This window comes from Xylocopa sonorina, chromosome 2, assembly GCF_050948175.1.
Source record: "Xylocopa sonorina isolate GNS202 chromosome 2, iyXylSono1_principal, whole genome shotgun sequence".
Classification (NCBI taxonomy): Eukaryota; Metazoa; Arthropoda; class Insecta; order Hymenoptera; family Apidae; genus Xylocopa; species Xylocopa sonorina.
Window position 1 is genome coordinate 7,082,570 of NC_135194.1, and position 20,774 is coordinate 7,103,343.

A 20,774-nucleotide genomic window follows, 5' to 3' on the forward strand; every position below is an offset into this window, starting at 1 on the left:
AATTACGATCATCGTTTAACTTATAGCTCTATATATATATATTTCCATGAAATTTGATTCTATTTGCATTTTTGAACAGTAAAATGATGTTTTTATAGTATACACACATATATCCAAAGTTTCATTAATAACAATATTCAGGTTGAGTCACATTCCATGTCAGATCGATGAACTCTAAAAGTAAATTAAATTTCATTAATAATTAAACGATATAATTAAAGAACTGTTTTCGTAAGCACTAATTTATCATCACATACGCATTGCTCTCTGTCCAATAACGCTGCGTATTCACTATTTTAAGATCGGTGCAGATAAACGAGTTTTGCACGCTCAATGTCACCAATTTTTTCAGCGGCTATTAATCACTTTTGTAAATATCACAAGGTTCATAAATGTTCTAGTTGCACGTGAAAGAGTCGTAGTTTACTTCCGCTAGTACTAATAATTACTAACATAAAAAAAGTATATTTTATTTGTAACATGTTCGAATTGCATACCGTTTTTTGCGATACATTTTGTTATTCGAAACAAGTAGTGGGGGTTGCAATTATCAGATTAATTAATTGCATAGTTTAAATACTACTATTATATTTCATATCGGTAAAGTTGTGTCTGCGTGTCTGTGTGGTCTTAACATTTTTTACAATATTATACAAAAAAATTATAGCACTGTGTTTGAGTAATTATTTTGTATATATAGACTTCCATATAAAACCTCTTAAAGAATTTCTTGCTATTTTTGTTATTTTATCTCTTGCTACTTTTTTTTATATATAGTTTATACGCTCTCTCTTTATAATATATCTAACATAAATGTTTCTTAAAAATGAATTCTGTAATTCAATTCTCTTATAATTGTAAATACTCTATTTCGAGAATTATATATTGTGTCAATGCTTTCCACCAGCACCATTTGTTCTTTGAAAGAGTTGTACCTTTATCTTTATAATTTTATTCAAGTATCAATTCAACTTAATTCCAATATCGTAAAGCATTTAAACTTACAATAGTGTTCTAGTAGAAACTCATAACAGAAATCAAACTACTTTAAGAGACATTTATATTTCGGATGTATTGTAGTAGGATAAGAGTGCTTTATAAAGTATGAAACTTCCGTTTAGTTTTAAAACATACAAATATACAAAATAAATATAGGGCTACATATACCAAAAACAATTTCACCAGCGTAGAGTTAGTACAAACGAATCGAATCATTTCTTTTATGTTATTTAAAACAGAAAACATAGTAATTATAGTGTAAAATCTAAAAGTAACAATAATAATTGAAATATATTTAATATTTAAGAAGAAAACCCTCTGTTCATTTAACTAGTAAGAATAGTATAGAAGCAAAATAATTTGTGAATAATAATATAATATTATTTTTATACCTCTCATAATGTTGAAATGAAGATAAATCATTGGCTTTTTATTGATATAGGACTTCTTTCTTTATTATTATTTCGATAATAATGTAAATAGTATGTAATATATCGAATATACTTGAATCATTTTGATGTTTGTATTTGGTTTGAAATTTTTACTTTATTAGACTTTTCATCTTATTATATGATACAAGTTTAATCCAAATATATACAACGCGTGTATTATTGAAAAATTGACAAACCATGTTCATATCTGTTATAAAAACTCCTACGAGTTATGTTAATTCTTATAATATAAAAAAGATTAATTATATGGAATAACTTTAATAATAAATTATTCTTCATAATTATATAGGAGAGATTTCTATTTTTTAAAAACATAAATGAAATTTATCACAAAGTTGAAATTTTAATAAAGAAATTTAAATCTAAATTTTTACTGTCATTACAGCATTAACATCATTACTACTAAAAGTCCGTTTCTTAAAACTTTTATATATCCAACTCTTCCTTTTATGAAAGTATCAAAAATATCCTTTCTGGTGTACATTTTCCAACAAACAACAAAAATGAAACGTCTAGTGTATAATGAAATCATAGAAAATACAATCAACTTGTATAACACATAGAGTTGCCTGATTATTATTCAGCTCTATCGACTAAGTTTCATCTGATATCCCCTTTTCCAAAAACAATATATCATAATCAATAACAAGTTACTCTGCTTAATCCTAATTCGACTCCAAAATATAAAACTAAGTAAAATTTATAAATATGGTACAATTGATAGTAAGCTATAGAGCAGTAATAGATTAATTACAGATACATATAGATAATAGCATTGTGTCGTTGAATCTTATGACGATTTTTAAGTCCCCTGCTTACAGGTAGTATAATCAAGGATTTAGTTAAATGTCTGCTTGCATATTCAAAGTGAGTATGTCTCATTCAGTCGGTCAATTGCAATACACCAACCACCACAGTGGACTAGCAGTCATCTTGACTAGCTTTTTTTTAAATTTTTCCCGTTTTCTCCCACTTTATTCCCATTACAATGAGAGTCTTTAAAGTCAACAAGTTGCATTGTGCTCTTCCAATTTCAATGGGTATAAATCAATCCCCAGGATGTTCAGGGCAACTACGATTCACTTGAAACCATTTATCAATACAACTGAAAAACATTAATTACATTTTACGACTTTTAAATTACATAATTTATACTTACAACAGAAAATATTTCAATGTCAAATTTATACCAGTTAACGTTATCATATAAAAATTTACCTTTTATGGTATATACAGAGGCAAGGTAAGCGGGCTATAACATCACCAGGTTGTAATTCTTCAAGACAAATAACACATTCACCTTTTTCATCAGATAATACATCTTCTACAGCAAAAATAAAAAATAATACATTAATTGTAGTTACATGGAAAGTCTGAAACAGGTTTCACCTTCTTTATTCGTATAATTAAGGTACAAGGAAAGCTACACAATTTAATTATTTACCTGTTTAATTATTAGTTTTTACCGTCATTCATATAATAATAGAAGGTGTGGCGCTTAACATTTTGTTTTCAAAACCATTACGAGTATTGACTTTAATTTTTATTTACATCAAATAGTACAAAAGGGTGCTTATTGTTATATTTTTTGTATAGAACTGCATTTTTTGTGTAAATTTGTGAGACGTATTGCATATAAGAATATAAGAGTACAAAATCGAACAAATTAATACTTTGTAAGACATTTTCAATTTTAAACCAATACTCACAACAGAATTAATCTCGCCAATGTTTATATTTGAACAATATAATCTGAATTGTTTTACTAAATTTTTCACAAAAAAAATAGACATAGATGTCTATTTTCTTGAAGCATTCACAAAAAAGTACAAAGATTTTCTGTTATAAACTTATTTTAGAGAAATTATTAAAAACATACTGAATAGAGCATATATCTTATATAGAAGAGAAAGTTTTTTTTATTTCTTATGAAAAGAAAAGGTTCCAAAGAAAGAATATAGATTTAAAACTAAATTTAAAACTAATTGGAAATGTCTCTTTTACAACATATTTTTCTTAAACACTGTGTTTTTATTTATTTTTATAATTTAATGGACAGGATGTTTGAAAGATTTGATTCGCATAAAAAAATACTGTTTCTTTAAAGAAAAGATAATAATAATACAAAGTATCACTTTTTGTTTGCTTAATGGTCATCCTAAAACCTTTGTTGCATCATAAAAGATTACACCCATCCCATTTAATATAATGAAACAAATTCAAGTCACTATTTATAATGATTTTGAAGAGAACAGGCTATAAAAGTTGTTATGCTGTATATTATGATAAATGTTATACCCCTTACAGTGCATATTGACATGATTTATTTGATATATTTTTTTCCCCTTTAATCTTTACAGGTGATAATCTCCAAAGCAATCTGTTATTCAAATACTCAATCAATTAGAACTTACTCTGTTTTTCGAGGGGGAGATCTTATAGTGGACATAAATATGATCTAATTAAAGATTCTTTAAACAGAAATATACATATACATTCATTGATCTATGGTATAGACTTTTCAAAGTTGTACAATGCCATTTACTATTACACTGAATAATTTTCAGAAGTATTTTCATAAATACTTAGAAAACCAAAGCAGGATGGCAATTATTCATGTAGGAAAAATTTATTCAGAATGTTCACCTTGGGTATTATATTTTAAGGTCATTAAAATTAGTAATGTCATCTATTTTGTAGGTAATTAAGAGATAACTAATTGATACATATTTATCAATTATACACAAATAAAATAAATTGTTATAACAACTAATAAAATATTGCTGGGCCTAAAGTATGGTTTACAAAGAGTGGAAAATGTTCAACAAGTTGTCCACAAAACAATTAAAGTTGACTATATTTATCCTAACATAGTAATGCCAGAAATTTACATTATATTTACAGTTGTAACAACTTTACCCTGTAAAAAGTCTTTCATTTAAAATAATTTTGACTGAGTTATTTGACTGATTAAAACCCATATATTATAAGTCAATGAACACATCACGAAATAGTCTACACTCTTAAATAAAAAATATACTATTTCATAGAAATAAAAAATAATGTTCAACATAAAATACTTAATACTCTCTTAAAAACAGAGAAAGTATTTTGAGACATTTTAGAGTAATGAATAATTTGTAAAACACACATATAAAGATTAACATGAGACATCCTATATTAAAATTATTAATATTACTTATATAGCTACTAAACACATGCAAAAAAAACTTGTAGCTCATGTTAAATCATAAAAGAAAATTATAAAATTCATTAATAATAAAAATAGTTAATATGATTATATTATATAGAATGTCTCACAGATTTCTCTACAAACTTGTCATATTAAAAAGTTTGAACAAAAATGAAATGAAATGTAGAATAAATGATGTACAGAATGTATCCTGTAACATTAGTCACCATTTTCAAGCCTTTTCTATGATCTACAGAGAAAATTTTCCGAACAAAAGTTAAGCAACATTTGATTTGCTACAAGTCCAAATATTAAAAATTAAAAAAAAAATTTATGTTTAGTAAAAAAGGTCAATGTGACCTTCACTTTATATATATATTTAACATCAAAGAACTGTTACAGCATGCCATTCAAATGACCTTGATTTAAGAAATTCTACTAAAGATAGTATTACCTCATTTTATTTGGTTATCTGAATTTCTGTATCAATTTTATTTGTGTAATGAGATCATTAGTTTAATAATCTTAATTTAATTCTAAATATATAATATGATGAAACTAAAATAATTTTTTGCATTGACCTTCCTGCTGACTGAACTTAAATTTCTGAATTTTAGTTAATTTCAATTTTTAATTCTTATTTCACAAATATAATATAATAATTGATGGAATTGGTTGTGATGCAAGTCAAAAATTTTTTTTTAATTTTTGCTACACAAATTTGTAACAGATGAAATGCTGACCAACACTTATTGCAAATATTTTTTTGCTAGGTTATCAAAAAAGTTTGAAAACTGATGATTAATGTTGTAAGATGTATCCTGTATACTTATGTTTGCATCTTCAAATATCACCTGTTTTTGCCACACAAGAACAATATTTATTTAATTAAGATACTAGTAACATTGAATTTATTGTACACCAAATTTCATCACATTTTTGTCTAATTTCATTAAATGTAATGATATTTTCAATAAATTCATTTTGAGTACATACTTTCGTATCAAACTTTTTTTCTTACAGTCTCTCATAAGAAAAATCAAGAGATAAGGTCAGGTGGCCTAGAAGACCAAAAAACTAGTCCCTCTCAAACAATCCATTGTTGGAGATAGTATTTGTTAGCTAAAAGAAAGAGCATTATTGTGTTCTTCACTCCTCACAATTTTATAAGAACTTTTATAAGTCACTTTTAAGAATCTTTTGTTATATAAAATTTTAATTATATTTTTAACTGCAGAGTATACTGGTCAAGTATGTATGTACAAAAATCTGTGGGACAACCTGTGTAGTGCTTGCATATAATGTATAAAGGGTAAGTCATTTACAATTAATATCAAAAATATTTCTTAGATATTTATCTTCTTAATAATGCAAGAAAAGAAACAAAATATTAGATTCAAAGTGATAAATATTGTTAAAAATATTTTCGCTCAAAGTCATATCATGGACATGTATACTTTATATATATATTTGCTTTTTTCGATTTTCAACTGAACTTAAAGAATTTAAATATACTTTATTCTTTTAGATAGAATATTTCATGACCTTGAGAAAATCTTTCATTTGGTATTTATCCCTTTTAACCAAATACTTTTTCTTTTACACATCTTCATATGTGTTAAAAATAATAAAAATGTTTTAACTTTTAATTCTAAATGTACATAACTTATCCTCTATACAAGGAACTCCAGTTAAGTATCACCATAAAAAAGTTTTTAAACTTTCCTTTAAGAGCAAAAAGAGATCCGGATGAATGAAAATGATTGTTTATTTAAATATATATAACTTCTATAAACCAGAATTTCCTTCTGAGCATTTTTCTAGAGATGTGAGTATTACTTTTTAATTTCTAAATGAAACTGTAATGTTTTTTTCAAATGTATTATTTATTTAAATAATACTTAATTATATGTATAACAAATGTAATAACTATATATATGTTACAAAAAGAAATTGTGCAATACTGGGATATAACAAGAGTTATTTCTTTCAGATTCATTTTGTCAAGTGCTTTAAGATACAATAAAGTGAGATAACTTATGTTGATTTTTATTTATTTGTAATTTTCTTTTCCTATTAGATTTATTATGTGATTTGTTACAGAAAATATTCTTGATATGCTAATGTGCTTTCTTTATAAATTGAAGGTTGCACATTGAAGTCATTGAAAAATTCGGATAAAGAAATCCTATTTTAGAGAAGTTATACATATTTAATACATCGTCTCCTAATTGGGCAGATTTACCCATTTATAGGTATGATGCTACATGACCAATGAGGAAGATCATCCACTTTGCTTAACAAAACGATAATTTCATTTAGTATAGGCACAATATATAAATTAAGTGCATTTTTCTATTAGTTATAGCAGTAGCACAAAATGAAAAATTAAATATATATTATCTGAAAGATTTGAAATAAACATAAACATTCATAGCACATATATTGCACACTACCATATTTAAAAAAAGTACTGAAGTGTGTAATATATTTCTTTAGTAATTATTTTTATAGTAAATATTTTTATATTTACTACAAGTCGTTTGTGGAAACAATACAGTTGCCAACACATAATCAGGCAATATTAGAGCAGTTGGCAATATATTAAATATAATTTGATTAGCACAATTTGTCTTATCATTTGAAGAAGGCCTTCAAATTTTATGGTGATACTTGTACAGAATATCCTATATATATGGAGTTAAAAATAATTATCAGAAAGAGAAAGAGGCAGACATCACAAAAGAGATAGAGATGAAAGAAGAGAACAAGCGACAGGAACACAGCGAGAGAGGAAAAGACAGAAAGAAAGCAAGAGAAGTACTAAATTAATTAATAATATAAAACATAAAATCGAATAACATAAGAAGCAAACTCACCATTATAACTAAGACGTGGCTTAGTTAAACACATAACCAAGTGACACTCTATATCATCTGGTAGAATAAATTTGGAGCAAACAGGACATTTTAGACCTTGAACATATAATAAAAAATTATTGGTTGTTTTATAATAAAAATAATTCTAGTCGTGTTAGATTAAAGAGACTTATACCATAAAAAATTCTTCTCACTTGATTTACTGGAACAACTTCAGTTTCAGAGTCATTCAAACATGAACTGATTATAATTCCCATAATAAAATTAAATTAATTTTAATATACCCATCACAGATAACGGTTTAGAATATTAAATGTTTCATCATTAAAAATGACTATTTTTCACAGTTGCAATTTAAAATTTACGCAACTATGTTAAATCACGATCGATTTACATGTGGTTACCGGGCCAACTACTTAGACAACACGCGCCAAACAAATACCTTCTATTTTATCCGCGGTTATTTCGTTAAATGTCAAGATCAACATAACCTTACTTTTAACCATGTTTTACAGTTTAACCATAGCTATGATTCATGAGATAAATATTCAATTAAATATAACCAATTAAAAAATATACCGATTACACTTGGTAAAATTCATGTGACACAATAACAAAAATTGAACGTGAAAATGTATTGAATCATTGTTGCTTTCAAAAATATACTAAATTAAAAACTGAAAAGCTTATCTATATTTATGTATCTGTATTTTCTAGATGCATACACACATGATATGTTATGTAATCAGTGATAACATTTGTACCATACTAGTTAACTTAAGATAAGTTTACATAATATTTTATAGACAATACAATGTATTTACAATGTTATAAATGAATAAATAAATACATATATATATATATAAATAGATATATAGAGAAAGATGTATGTGTATATGTACATGTATATATATACACACGTAGATGTATCATATATGTACATAATACGTATGATACATACTTATTAAGGCAATAATTAGTAAAATAAATAAAAGACAATTACATTGAACATTATTTTGGATATTAGCTAATAAACTTACCGTTAAGAGACCAAATATGAGACGGTAAACTATGCGCTGCATAAACTCTTCCACTATCTTCGTCAGCATCGTCTGAATCCAACTGTGGCAAACCGAGTGCTTGACCAACTCCGACTCCTACTGAAGAAGCAAGACTACTTTGTTCACCAGACGAGAGATCTGGCACCGAACTTAAAGAACGAGCACGCTGTCTACTATCTCCAGGTACTCTAGAAGCCTGCGACTGATTTCCTTGCTGATGTTGATGCTGTAACGCGCTAACACCTCCAGGAAGAGACCGTAACATAGAAAAACCTTGCATTGCAGCTTCATTTGCTCCAGCAGAGGATTGTCCATTGCCTCCAGCAGATTGTGCCACAGTGCTTGCTTTAGCTCCCATCCCAATTTTAAATGATAATTATGTTTTCGTCAATTTTGATAAAAACTTTTTTGTCCAATATGAAAATTTTAACCCGCAATTAGGAGAAAAATTAACATTCCAAATATTGGTCTTGGCAGTGGTACACGCACTGACACAATTCTCGCAAATAGTCCTAGCTATCTTGTTTTTTAACCTTTGTTTTTAATTTTATTATAAAGAGAGTAGTCAAAATTTTCCACAGTATTACAACTTCCTGGGATTCGCTGTAGGCCGGAATTTTGTAGACATATACAGCAATGAGCAATTCATATCGTCCAAAACCATACCAGCAGTTTGTCACGCAAAACACCCCCCGACATCTTGCTAGAAACTTCCTAGAAATCAGTGATCAGCTGCTATGAGATTATTCCATTCATGTGTTTATGCCGTGTACATACGTATGCACATGCAATTGCGTTGGTACTGGTCACCTAGTCAGTTTTCTGATGCTAACCAATATAAACCGATGATTGTCAAATGGGAAGTGGCTCTATCTAGTGCCATCGTTTTTCATTGGCCACTGCGGCGTATTTGTGTACAGTGCTGAAAAATTCACCCTAATCAACACATCTACATAGACAGAACAAAGATTGTACCGTAAGTCATATGATACCCATACGTTGTTATTCAATGATTCTACTCTTTTCACTCTTGTCTTCCAAGGACTATGCAAAACAGTATTTCTATCTATGCTACTGTCTGTTTCATGGCGTTAACACGGTATACTATGCTGTTGATTACGCCGTCATGTGTGCACAGGACAATTCAATAACTAAATTTGATCATCTCGATTTAATTTATAATTTATAGCGTATCAAAACTTCTTTGATTTTAATATTGGTAATAATGTCAATGGAAAAAGAATATTAATAAATGTGTTAGTATCAACTAATAGTAATCATATTTCAGTGACCTTGATTTTCCTTATCATTAATGTTTACTTTAACCATATGATATTTCAAAGTTTCTACATATGCAAAGTATCCCAATATACCAAACAATATGGAATGATAATTGCTCTGGCGATTACAAGCAATTTTTTTTTATCTAACTGGTTTTAGCTTTGTTAAAGAAAAACTGAATTCTTAATACATCTGTACATAAAAATAAATTTATATATATATATGTATTATTTATTTATTTATTATAATTAGAAATATTAATAGATATATAGGATCTGAAGCAACAGTTTTTAAATAACATCTTTTTAAATATTTATAGTACACTACAAGAAATGTATTTCTTCAATAGTAAAAAATTTAAGAGCATAATGATGGAGTTACAGTAAGTATCCAATATCTATATTTCTAAATTTGTTATGCTATTTTGTAACATTTTCATATAAATGTTTATAGATTCCAACATGAAACCATAAATGCTATACATGCACTATTAAAGTGAGTATGATTCCATTATTTGAGTGTATTATATTACAATTCAAGACACCAATTTACGCCATTTACATCTATAGAAGAGTTAAAATGCTTTGACAGTATCGATTAAGGGTGTCAGTTATGCAATTGGAATAGGTTGTACCTCCTAAATGGTTAGGAATAGAAGATGTTACAAGTAAAAGTTAAATAGTATCAGATGGTGCATAATATGCAGTTAATTGTATGTACTTTTATGCATCAAAGCATTAGAAAAATGCAACTGAATTTTTTACTGTACCATTCAATGCAGTTTCTCATGGTCTACATAAATGTACTAACGTACTTATACCCTAAACTTATTCATTAAGCACCAATGCACGAAAATACCATTTAACTTTTACTTACAACATCTTATCCTATTCTCAGCTGTCTAAGAAGTATAGTTTGTTCTAATTTTGTGGAATACCTTGTATAGTGCAAATTACTTTTCCTTCTTATTTGTGTCTTGTTTCCATGTTTTAATTTAACCTAATGTATGTTGTGTACTTTTTCATTGTAGAACCTGTATGCAAAAATAAAAATTTTAGCAAACCATTAAGGAGAGGCTTTCAGGAAGAAGTATTATAAGCAGCAAAAAAAAGAATTAGAAAAAAGCAGTCCCAACTGTAGAAACACCATGCAAGAGACTTCTAGAACAGAGACAAAGAAGAAGAATTAAGAGGTACATTTATCTTTTAAAGGAAATTACTATCAATAACAAAAATTTATTTTCAATAACATTATACTATTTCATTTCCCTCTCTGCAATGTTGGGTACGAGGACAAACAAACAAGTTCATTTTAATAAATATATTTAAATCTTTTATTTATTAATTATGAACATCTATGCACATATGTTGTACACATCTGCATCCTCTGACTTCTCAGTAAGAAGTAGGCCGAGCATTTTCATATCTTACATGCTTTACAAACTGTTCTTACCAATGACTATGTATTAATATTATTATATAAAGACTAGACTATTTCTTATTGTAGGAATCATGGTATGGAAAAAGATATAAGGGATTGATGCAAGGCGCGATGGATAACGGTAACGAATATTTTATTACTTGAGACAACTAGGCCACAGTATACAGTAGCGAAACTCTTCCAACTTTATGTTGTCCAACATTCACTACACATGCGCGCCGTCAGAGACTGAATCACAACCACTCGCAACGCCATCTAAACTTCTGTCTTATTTGCTTTTTATTAATTTTTTCTTTCTTTCTTTCCCAGCAGTAAAAAAAAACGGTTAAATATCTAACCAAACCTGAAGTGAAATTGGAGGGAATGCAATACTCATTGAAAGCTAGTTGAAAGAGGTTTGACTTCTTTCAAAGGTTTCAAGAAGGGAAAATCGGAGAATAGGAAATGAAAAATGATTAATTTAAGAGGATTGGTGACCTCTAATTAATATTTTAGTAAACAATTTAAGATAATTGGTAACTATTATAAACATTTTAGGTTATATATTTCTTGAAAGCACTTTGATCCTAGCTTTGTTTCAGGTGTTGCACTATTATTCTATTAATTAAAAAATGAACAAAAAGAACAAGCTAAGCTGTGGAATACTGGGATGTATAATTCGATTCCACGTGAAACGACACTTTTTTAGATTTCCAAAGGCATATGAAAGGTATAACATTGTTTTATAATTGTTATTTTTTACATAAATAACATTTTTAATTTATATGTATACAAAATGCAGAACTACTTTAATTTTGTCTTATCATTTTTTAATGCTATGTTTCTTTTGAGCAGTATAATATATGCGATATGTTATTGATAAACCTAATACAATTTTATAATACAGGTGGTTGAAATGGGTACAAGCATGTAAAAGATTTGATCTACTAGATAAAGGTCCACAATATTCAAGTGAAAATGTTCGCTTGTGCCATTTACATTTTGAGAAAAAATTGTACAGAACAAATAAATTTAGAGCTCGTCTTCACTCAGATGCTGTACCAACACTATTATTGGGACCCAATACTAAACAAAAGTAAGCTTAATAATACATATTAGTTTAATATAATTTAGTTTAATGAAAATAGTTTTGTTTCATAAAAGCTCAAGTTTCATGATATTACAAGTGTATAAAATGATTGTATATGAGAAATAGTTTTGTAACAAACTTGACAAAATTAATATTCGTGTTATTTATTACTGTATAAATAATATATAAAAATAGAAAAAAATAAATCTTTTTCAGTGATAACACAAATGAAGTTACAGAGCAAAATGTATCTTCAGAAGAAGAAGAAGAAGAAGAAGAACTACATAGGTATGCAAAATTATATTTTACGTTTTTTGTAATTATTTTTTAAATAATTTTATAGTTCTATAATACGTATTTCTTTGTGTAGTAATATATATACAGAAGAGGCTATAAAATTTGAAGAAGAGAATAAGTAATATATATTAATAGAATAATTAAAATTATATTTTATATTGTTTTGTAATTTTCTATAATATATATTTTTGTTGTTGTAGTAATACATATGCAGAAGGAGTTATAAAAGTTGAAGAGAATAGGTAATATATATTAATAGAATAATTAAAATTATATTTTATATTGTTTTGTAATTTTCTATAATACATATTTTTGTTGTTGTAGTAATACATATGCAGAAGGAGCTATAAAAGTTGAAGAAGAGAATAGGTAATATATATTAATAGAATAATTAAAATTATATTTTATATTTGTTTATAATTATTTTATGTATAACATAGTTCTATAATACATATTTCTTTGTTGTAGTAATATATGTACAGAAGAGTTTATAAAAATTGAAGCAGAGGATAGGTAATATATATTAATAGAGTAATTAAAATTATATTTTTGTAATTATTTTATGTATAACTTCATAGTTCTATAATACATATTTCTTTGTGTAGTAATATATATACAGAAGAGCCTATAAAAATTGAAGAAGAATATGGGTGATGTATATTAATAGAATAATTAAAATTATATTTTATATCCTTTTGTAATCATTTTGTGTATAACATTATAGTTCTATAATATATATTTCTTTTGTTATAGTACTATATGCGCAGAAGAGGTTATAAAAATTGGAGAAGAGAATAGGTAATATGTATCGATAGAATAATCATTTTTTTACTTTTACTTACTAAATTGATAAATTATACCTACATTGGTTTCAGCAATGGAGAAACCTCTGAAATAATTCTACCAACATATCATTCTGCTGCTAGTAATCTTGAAATAGAAATAAAGAAACTGTAAATTTACGCTTTTACTATATTAGTATAGATTAATATTTTTATTTTCTCTATTTTGAATGTATTAAATATTTTCTTTTAAAATACAGCTATTATTAGAATGTGTAATTTAAATATTAACATATTATATTTCATACAATTTTTAAAATTTTACTTTATTTCACATTATTTTATTGTCCATTTTGTGTTAGCTAATTTATAATTATATGATTATATATCATATTTTAAAAAATCCTATTTCTATGAATCTAACAGATTTTAATATTTCAGAGGCATATCTGCTGAGAATCCTGGAAACGTAACAAGTTGTACAAAGGAATTATTAGATGATACTCTCACAGAAACAGGATTCTTAAAATTACGTAAACAAGTTAAAAAATTAGAAGCGAAAATTAAAACATTGCGGGAAACAATCCGACGACTTCGTATGAAGGAAAGAAAGAGAAAACAAGTTGTCACAAGTACACAAACCAAATATAGCAATTTGAGGGAATTAGGACGTAAGTTATTACCAGAAAATTTTAACAGAATATTAGCGGCACAAATAGATGCACAATTTAAAAGTAAACACGGCAGAAGATATGATCCACAGTTTAAAAAGTTTGCCTCGTCATTATTTTTTTTAAGCCCACAAAATTACAAGGAATTAGAAAAATTACTTGCACTACCTTCAATTCGTACTTTGCAGTTATTTACAGAAAAATCGAATTCGTAACATGTAATCTTATCTAATAAAAGGTGTATTTTTATTTAAAGTATGACGTCTTCGTTTCGTTCATTAATTACTTTTAATATATTTATTACAGATATATTTGTATAGGCATATATAAAATCATTTTTAAATAAAATATAAAGTGTATAATACATATCTTATATTTTTCATTATATTTTGCTTCTCTTGTTGTTTACCTTATGTAACATTTGTATGTTCTTATATTTTTATAGTTATAAATATGTTTATAGTATAATAGTTATATTGTGATTCATTTATATTATAACGTATACATTTATATATATTTATTTCCTTATTTTGTAGTCCATTAAAAATAATATATCTATTATTTTTATTAAATTTACATTAATTGGATGTAAAAATAAGTCGGAAAGATACGGAAAGAGAATAGAAAAATAAAGAGAAAGTAAGGTGGCGTTGCGATCAGAAACTCAGTCCGCGCATGCGCACTAAATTTTCGGCAACAAAATCAAGAATTTATACTGTGGTAGTACCACAGTATATAGCAGCGCAACTGGCACGACTTTATGTTATAAAATTTAATGCGCATGCGCGAAACAAGGCTCCGAATCGCAGTGCCATCTGAACTTCTGCCTCACTTGCTCTTTAGTTTTTCTTTCTCTCTCTTTCTTAGCAAACAAAAAGACGATTGAATATCTAACCAAACCTGAAGCTGAATTTGGAGGGAATTCAGTATCTGTTGAAAGCTGCTTGAAAGCGTTGAAGCACGTTCGAGCTATTTCGATGATTTTAGGAGAAAAAGGAAAGAAAGCGAGAAAGAATCAATTTAAAATAATTGTTAATTTCTAAAAGTATTTTGATAAATAATTTAAAGGAATTGTTAATTTATATAAATATTTTATATTGTTTTGTAATTTTCTATAATACATATTTTTTCTTGCTGCTCATGGCGTGAGCAGCAAGAAACGCAAAACCATAGTTGAGCGTGCTCAACAACTTTCGATAAGGGTAACCAATGCCAGTGCCAGATTACGTTATCAAGAAAATGAATAAGAACATTTATAATATAAGAACATTATTTAATTTAATAATAAAATATGTAAAGTATATTCGTTGCCTTTTTTTCACAGTATACAGTAGCGAAAGCTTCTGTCGGTTTTCCAAAAAATTGAGTGTGCATGCGCGTCATAAAAATCCAGTTTGCAGAGCCATCTGGATTTCAGTCTCACTTGCATTTTTTTACTCTCTATCTGCCCAACTTATTTTTACATTTAATTAATCAAAATCTAAAAAAATACTAAATGTATTATTTCTAATACACTGAAAAATAAGGAAAAAAAGCAAAAATCGAAAAGATATAAAATACACATGTTACTATGACTATAAAGATGTAAGAACATAAATATTATATAAGATAAACAAGAGAAAATATAATGAAAAATACAAAAAATATATTATACATTGTATATTTTATTTTAAAATTTATTTTAAAGTTATTTTATATATACTTAATACCTATATATACAAATATATCAGTAACAAACATAATATCTTAAAAGTAAAAGTTTCATTAATGGAAACAACGAAGATATCAATTTTTAATAAGAATATACTTTTTATTAAAGTAGGAATATATATATACATATATATACAATTATATATATATATATTGCAACCTATTTTTCAGTTCTTCCAACTCCTTTCTTGTTTCATATTTTAGCTACTCGATCCACCTCAATACAAACCAAAAAAGAGACAAAAAACAAAAAATAAAATTGCATATACTTTCATTGTACAATCTTTTGATCGATTTATATCTCAGCTACTCGATCCACTTCGATACAAACCAAAGAAAAGAAAGTCAATAAAAGTGTGAAAAACCATTTTTATACAATATATAATAATATTAAGCTCCACTTCAACTTCCTTTAGACGTTTGTTAATGTAGAAGTTTAAAAAAAAGAGATAAATAAATTATTACAATCATTAAAAAATTAAATATCTTATATAAACGCACATCCATGCATTCAAAGCACATCTATATACAACATATATTAAACAAACAAAATATATTATAAAAACAAGACTGCATAGATATAAAAGAAGAGAATAAAAAGAAAATTCATAAGTGTAAAATAGTTAATAATTTTCTATTTCCTTTGCTAATATTTTTATGTGCTTTATTATGTTCCGCTAACGTATAATATATACGCATGCGGAAATACATTTTTATTAAAAATGTAATTGGCAAATTTGGGCATGGTGGTTCAAAGTTTATTTGTTCTGTCAAATTAAAGAAATTACCACCAATATTTTTGTGGAAATACTTGTTTTCAAAATTTTGAACAAATATTTCATCCAAGTTTTGGATATAATCACAAAAATTATTATTTGCCATACTCAAATTTCCAAATATATTGTCTTCCTGATTTTAATTAACTATGAAGGAACAATATATTGTAGTTTCATCTAACACAGCCTTGTTTTCATTTACAAATTCTGTACATGTTATGCAAAAATGCATATCTAAACATTTTTTTTTAAGTAACCGTACACGTACTTGAAAGCATTTACTTCCGGCAGATCCATTGTGCGATAATCATGCGTCGGAATGTTTAAAATTGGACGCGTCAATGGTGCCACACATTCTGTGGACTCTATAGAATTTAAAGTATCAACGACATTCAATATTTCGTCAAAATCATTTGTACAATTTTGCGTTTCTGAATGTTCTAGAAGCTTCATACTAAAAAGTTTCTTGAACGCACGCATAAATTGTACAGGTGTTGGGTTGATACAATTACCACCTTGTTGACGAACACATCCAAAAAAATTCTCGACGCGATCTTGATTTAATCTGCGTGTTTGCAGATATGGGAAGTCATAATTTTTTAACACTTCCCAAAGATAAATAACACTATTAATGGTAATCTGCCAGCAGTTAAAGCATTTCACTTGTACATGTTTATCATTGCTATCAATTGCTTTTATATTATTTAAAAATAGCAATGATTTACGCAAACAATCTGGCTGCTTCTTACTTCCAACAAGACTTTACCATGTTCCTTAGAATTAGTCCTGGTCGACGAATTTAAAATATCAAATAATTTGTCAATTCGATCGATTAATTCTACAGGTTTCGCCAACCTCTTGTGGAAGTAAGTTGGCAGACAGTAGCGTGTACATGCCTGCACCTACATGGTTGCTAAATGTTTGTACAGCGTATTTAACTTTCATTTTTAAAAAGCTATTCGGCTCGATATGCGCTTTTGATAGTTTTGGAGCCGATTTAATCCATTGTTTTTATAACCTATCTCGGTTTATAAAACTGAATAATGTGCGACCACGAAGCAATTTTATCATTAATTTGAAAATTATATTTTGATAAATTATTTCGTGTCGCTTTTATTAAGTGTGGCGTATCAAACATATAAGCCACATTCTGTTCATTAACCGAGAAAGTGGAATTTTCAATGGGATATGCCTAAATTACAAGACAACTGTACAAAGTTAGACCCCATGTCTGTAATTAGTGCATTCGCCATAACACCATAACCATTTAATTTAGTTATTACATTAAATATTATATTTTTTAATACATAACTAGGGCATGCAGATTTTACAAAACAAAAGTAAATTGGCAATTTCCAATTACCTGCAATACTACGTGCCACTATAACTAAAGCACTCTTTGCAGTTTTGGATGTCTAATTTCCTCCATAATTTTCAAAGCCAACTACTTCATCATGTGCTACATTATAGAATAAATGAGCCTTCAAACTCATTTCATCTGCACATAATAAGTAGTGACGCTCTATAGCTGGTAACGTTTTTTTCTTTTAATTCGAGAGCGCGGAATAATTTTTCATTCATTTCTGAAACCAGATTCCATTTTTGTGTAAATAACTGCAAAGTACAGATTGAAGGTAATGCCATTGATTCTTGTAATTTCTTGTAAGTTTGTGGGCTTGAAAAAAATAATGGCACGGCAAATTTTTTAGACCGTGAATCATAACTTCTGCCACGTTTACTTTTACATTGTGCATTTATCTATTTGCGCTGTTAATAATCTATTAAAATCTTCCGGTAATAACTTACGACCTAATTCCCTCAAATTGTTATACTCGGCTTGTCTACTCGTAATGACTGATTTTCTCTTCTTTTCCTTCGCATGCAATCGCCGAATTTGTGTACGCAATGTATTATTTCGCGTCTTCAATCTTTTAACTTGTTTACGTAATTTTTTGATTTCGAAACTAGCATCTAATGATTTCTTTGTATGAGTCGCCACCAGACTTGTTCCAGGCTTCTCAGCAGATGTGCCTCTGTAATATTCAAATCTGTTAGATCCATTAAAAAGGATTTTTAAATATATGTTATAAAATTATATAATTATAAATTAGCTGACACAAAATGAACAACAAAATAATATGAAATAAAATAAAATAAAATAAAGTAAAAGTATAAACTTACAGTTTCATTATTTTTATCCCAAAATTACTGGCAGAAGAATGGCAGGTTAGCAGAATTATTTTAGATGTTTTTGCACTGCTGAAAACAATTTAGGTATAATTTATAACTTTAATAATAAACAACAGAAATGCATTATTTTATTAAAATGTATATTACCTATTCTCTTCTTTAACTTTTATAGCCTCTTCTGCATTTGTATTACTACAATAACAAAAATATATATTATAGAAAATTACAAAACAATATAAAATATAATTTTAATTATTCTATTAATATATATTACCTATTCTCTTCTTCAACTTTTATAGCTCCTTCTGCACATGTATTACTACAACAACAAAAATATATATTATAGAAAATTACAAAACAATATAAAATATAATTTTAATTATTCTATTAATATATATTACCTATTCTCTTCTTCAACTTTTATAGCTCCTTCTGCATATGTATTACTACAACAACAAAAATATGTATTATAGAAAATTACAAAACAATATAAAATATAATTTTAATTATTCTATTAATATATATTACCTATTCTCTTCTTCAACTTTTATAGCTCCTTCTGCATATGTATTACTACAACAACAAAAATATGTATTATAGAAAATTACAAAACAATATAAAATATAATTTTAATTATTCTATTAATATATATTACTTATTCTCTTCTTCAATTCTTACAGCCTCTTCTGCATATGTAATACTACAACAAAAAAATATGTATTATAGAAAATTACAAAACAATATAAAATATAATTTTAATTATTCTATTAATATATATTACCTGTTCTCTTCTTCAACTTTTATAGTCTCTTCTGCATATGTATTACTATAACAAAAGAGATATATATTATAGAACTATAAAATTGTATATAAAATTATAACAAAAAAATATGAAATACAATTTCACATACCTACATAGTTCTTCTTTTTCTGTAGACACATTTTGTTTCGTAATTTCATTTGTATTATCTCTGAAAAAAATTTATTTATTAAATTAAATTGTGTCAAAAAAATTTAATAATTAAATTAAATTACATCAAACTAATAATTATTATTAAACTTATGTCAAACTAATAATTATTATTAAACTTACTGTTGGTTAGTATTACGTCCCAATAATAGTGTTGGAACAGCATCCGGATGAAGGCTAGCTCTAACTTTATTAATTCTGAATAATTTTTCCTCAAAGTGTAAATGACACAGACGAATATTGTCAGATGAATATTGTGGACCTTTATCTATTAGATCAAATCTTTTACATGCATCTACCCATTTCAACCATCTGTAATATAAAATTGTATTAGTTTTATCAATAACATATTAATTTATATATTATATATATATTATACTACTCAAAAGAAGCATGGTATCAAAAAATCGTAAAGCATATTATAAGGCATGTTATACCTGTCTTGTTCCTTTGGAAATTTAAAATAATGTCGCTTCACGTTGAATTGTTTTAAACATCCTAGTATTGCACAGTTTGGCTTCTTTTTTATATCCATTTCTTAATTATTAAATTAATGCAGCAATGTCTGAAACAAAACTAAGATCAAAGTGCTTCCAAGAGAATATATAATTCAAAATATTTATATCAATTAACAATTCTCTTAAATTATTTATCAAAATACTTCTAGAAATTAATAATTATTTTAAATTGATTCTCTTTCGCTTTCTTCCCTTTTCTCCCAAAATCTTCGAAAGAGGTTGAACGTGGCTTCAACGCTTTCAAGCAGCTTTCAACAGATATTGAATTCCCTCCAAATTCAGCTTTAGGTTTGGTTAGATATTCAATCGTCTTTTTGTCTGCTAAGAAAGAGAGAGGAAGAAAAACTAAAGAGCAAGTGAGGCAGAAGTTCAGATGGCTCTGCGATTCGGAATTTATTGACGCGCATGCGCATTAAATTTTGTTCCACACAAAATCGTGCTACTTGCGCTACTGTATACTGTGTCGCTACTGTATACTCTGGTACT

At 27.1% G+C, this 20,774-nt stretch overlaps 1 protein-coding gene across 1 annotated transcript; it reads right to left on the reverse strand.

Annotated features, from left to right (window-relative positions):
* Positions 1 to 563: 563 nt before the first annotated feature.
* Positions 564 to 9,313, reverse strand: LOC143432768 (E3 ubiquitin-protein ligase ZNRF2). Its single transcript, XM_076909656.1, has 4 exons — positions 8,564 to 9,313; positions 7,524 to 7,619; positions 2,670 to 2,775; positions 564 to 2,556 (listed from the first exon to the last, which is right to left on the reverse strand). The coding sequence occupies exons 1-4, from the start codon at positions 8,940 to 8,942 to the stop codon at positions 2,499 to 2,501; spliced, it is 639 nt and encodes a 212-aa protein (XP_076765771.1). The 5' UTR covers positions 8,943 to 9,313; the 3' UTR covers positions 564 to 2,498.
* Between the last annotated feature and the right edge of the window lie 11,461 nt (positions 9,314 to 20,774).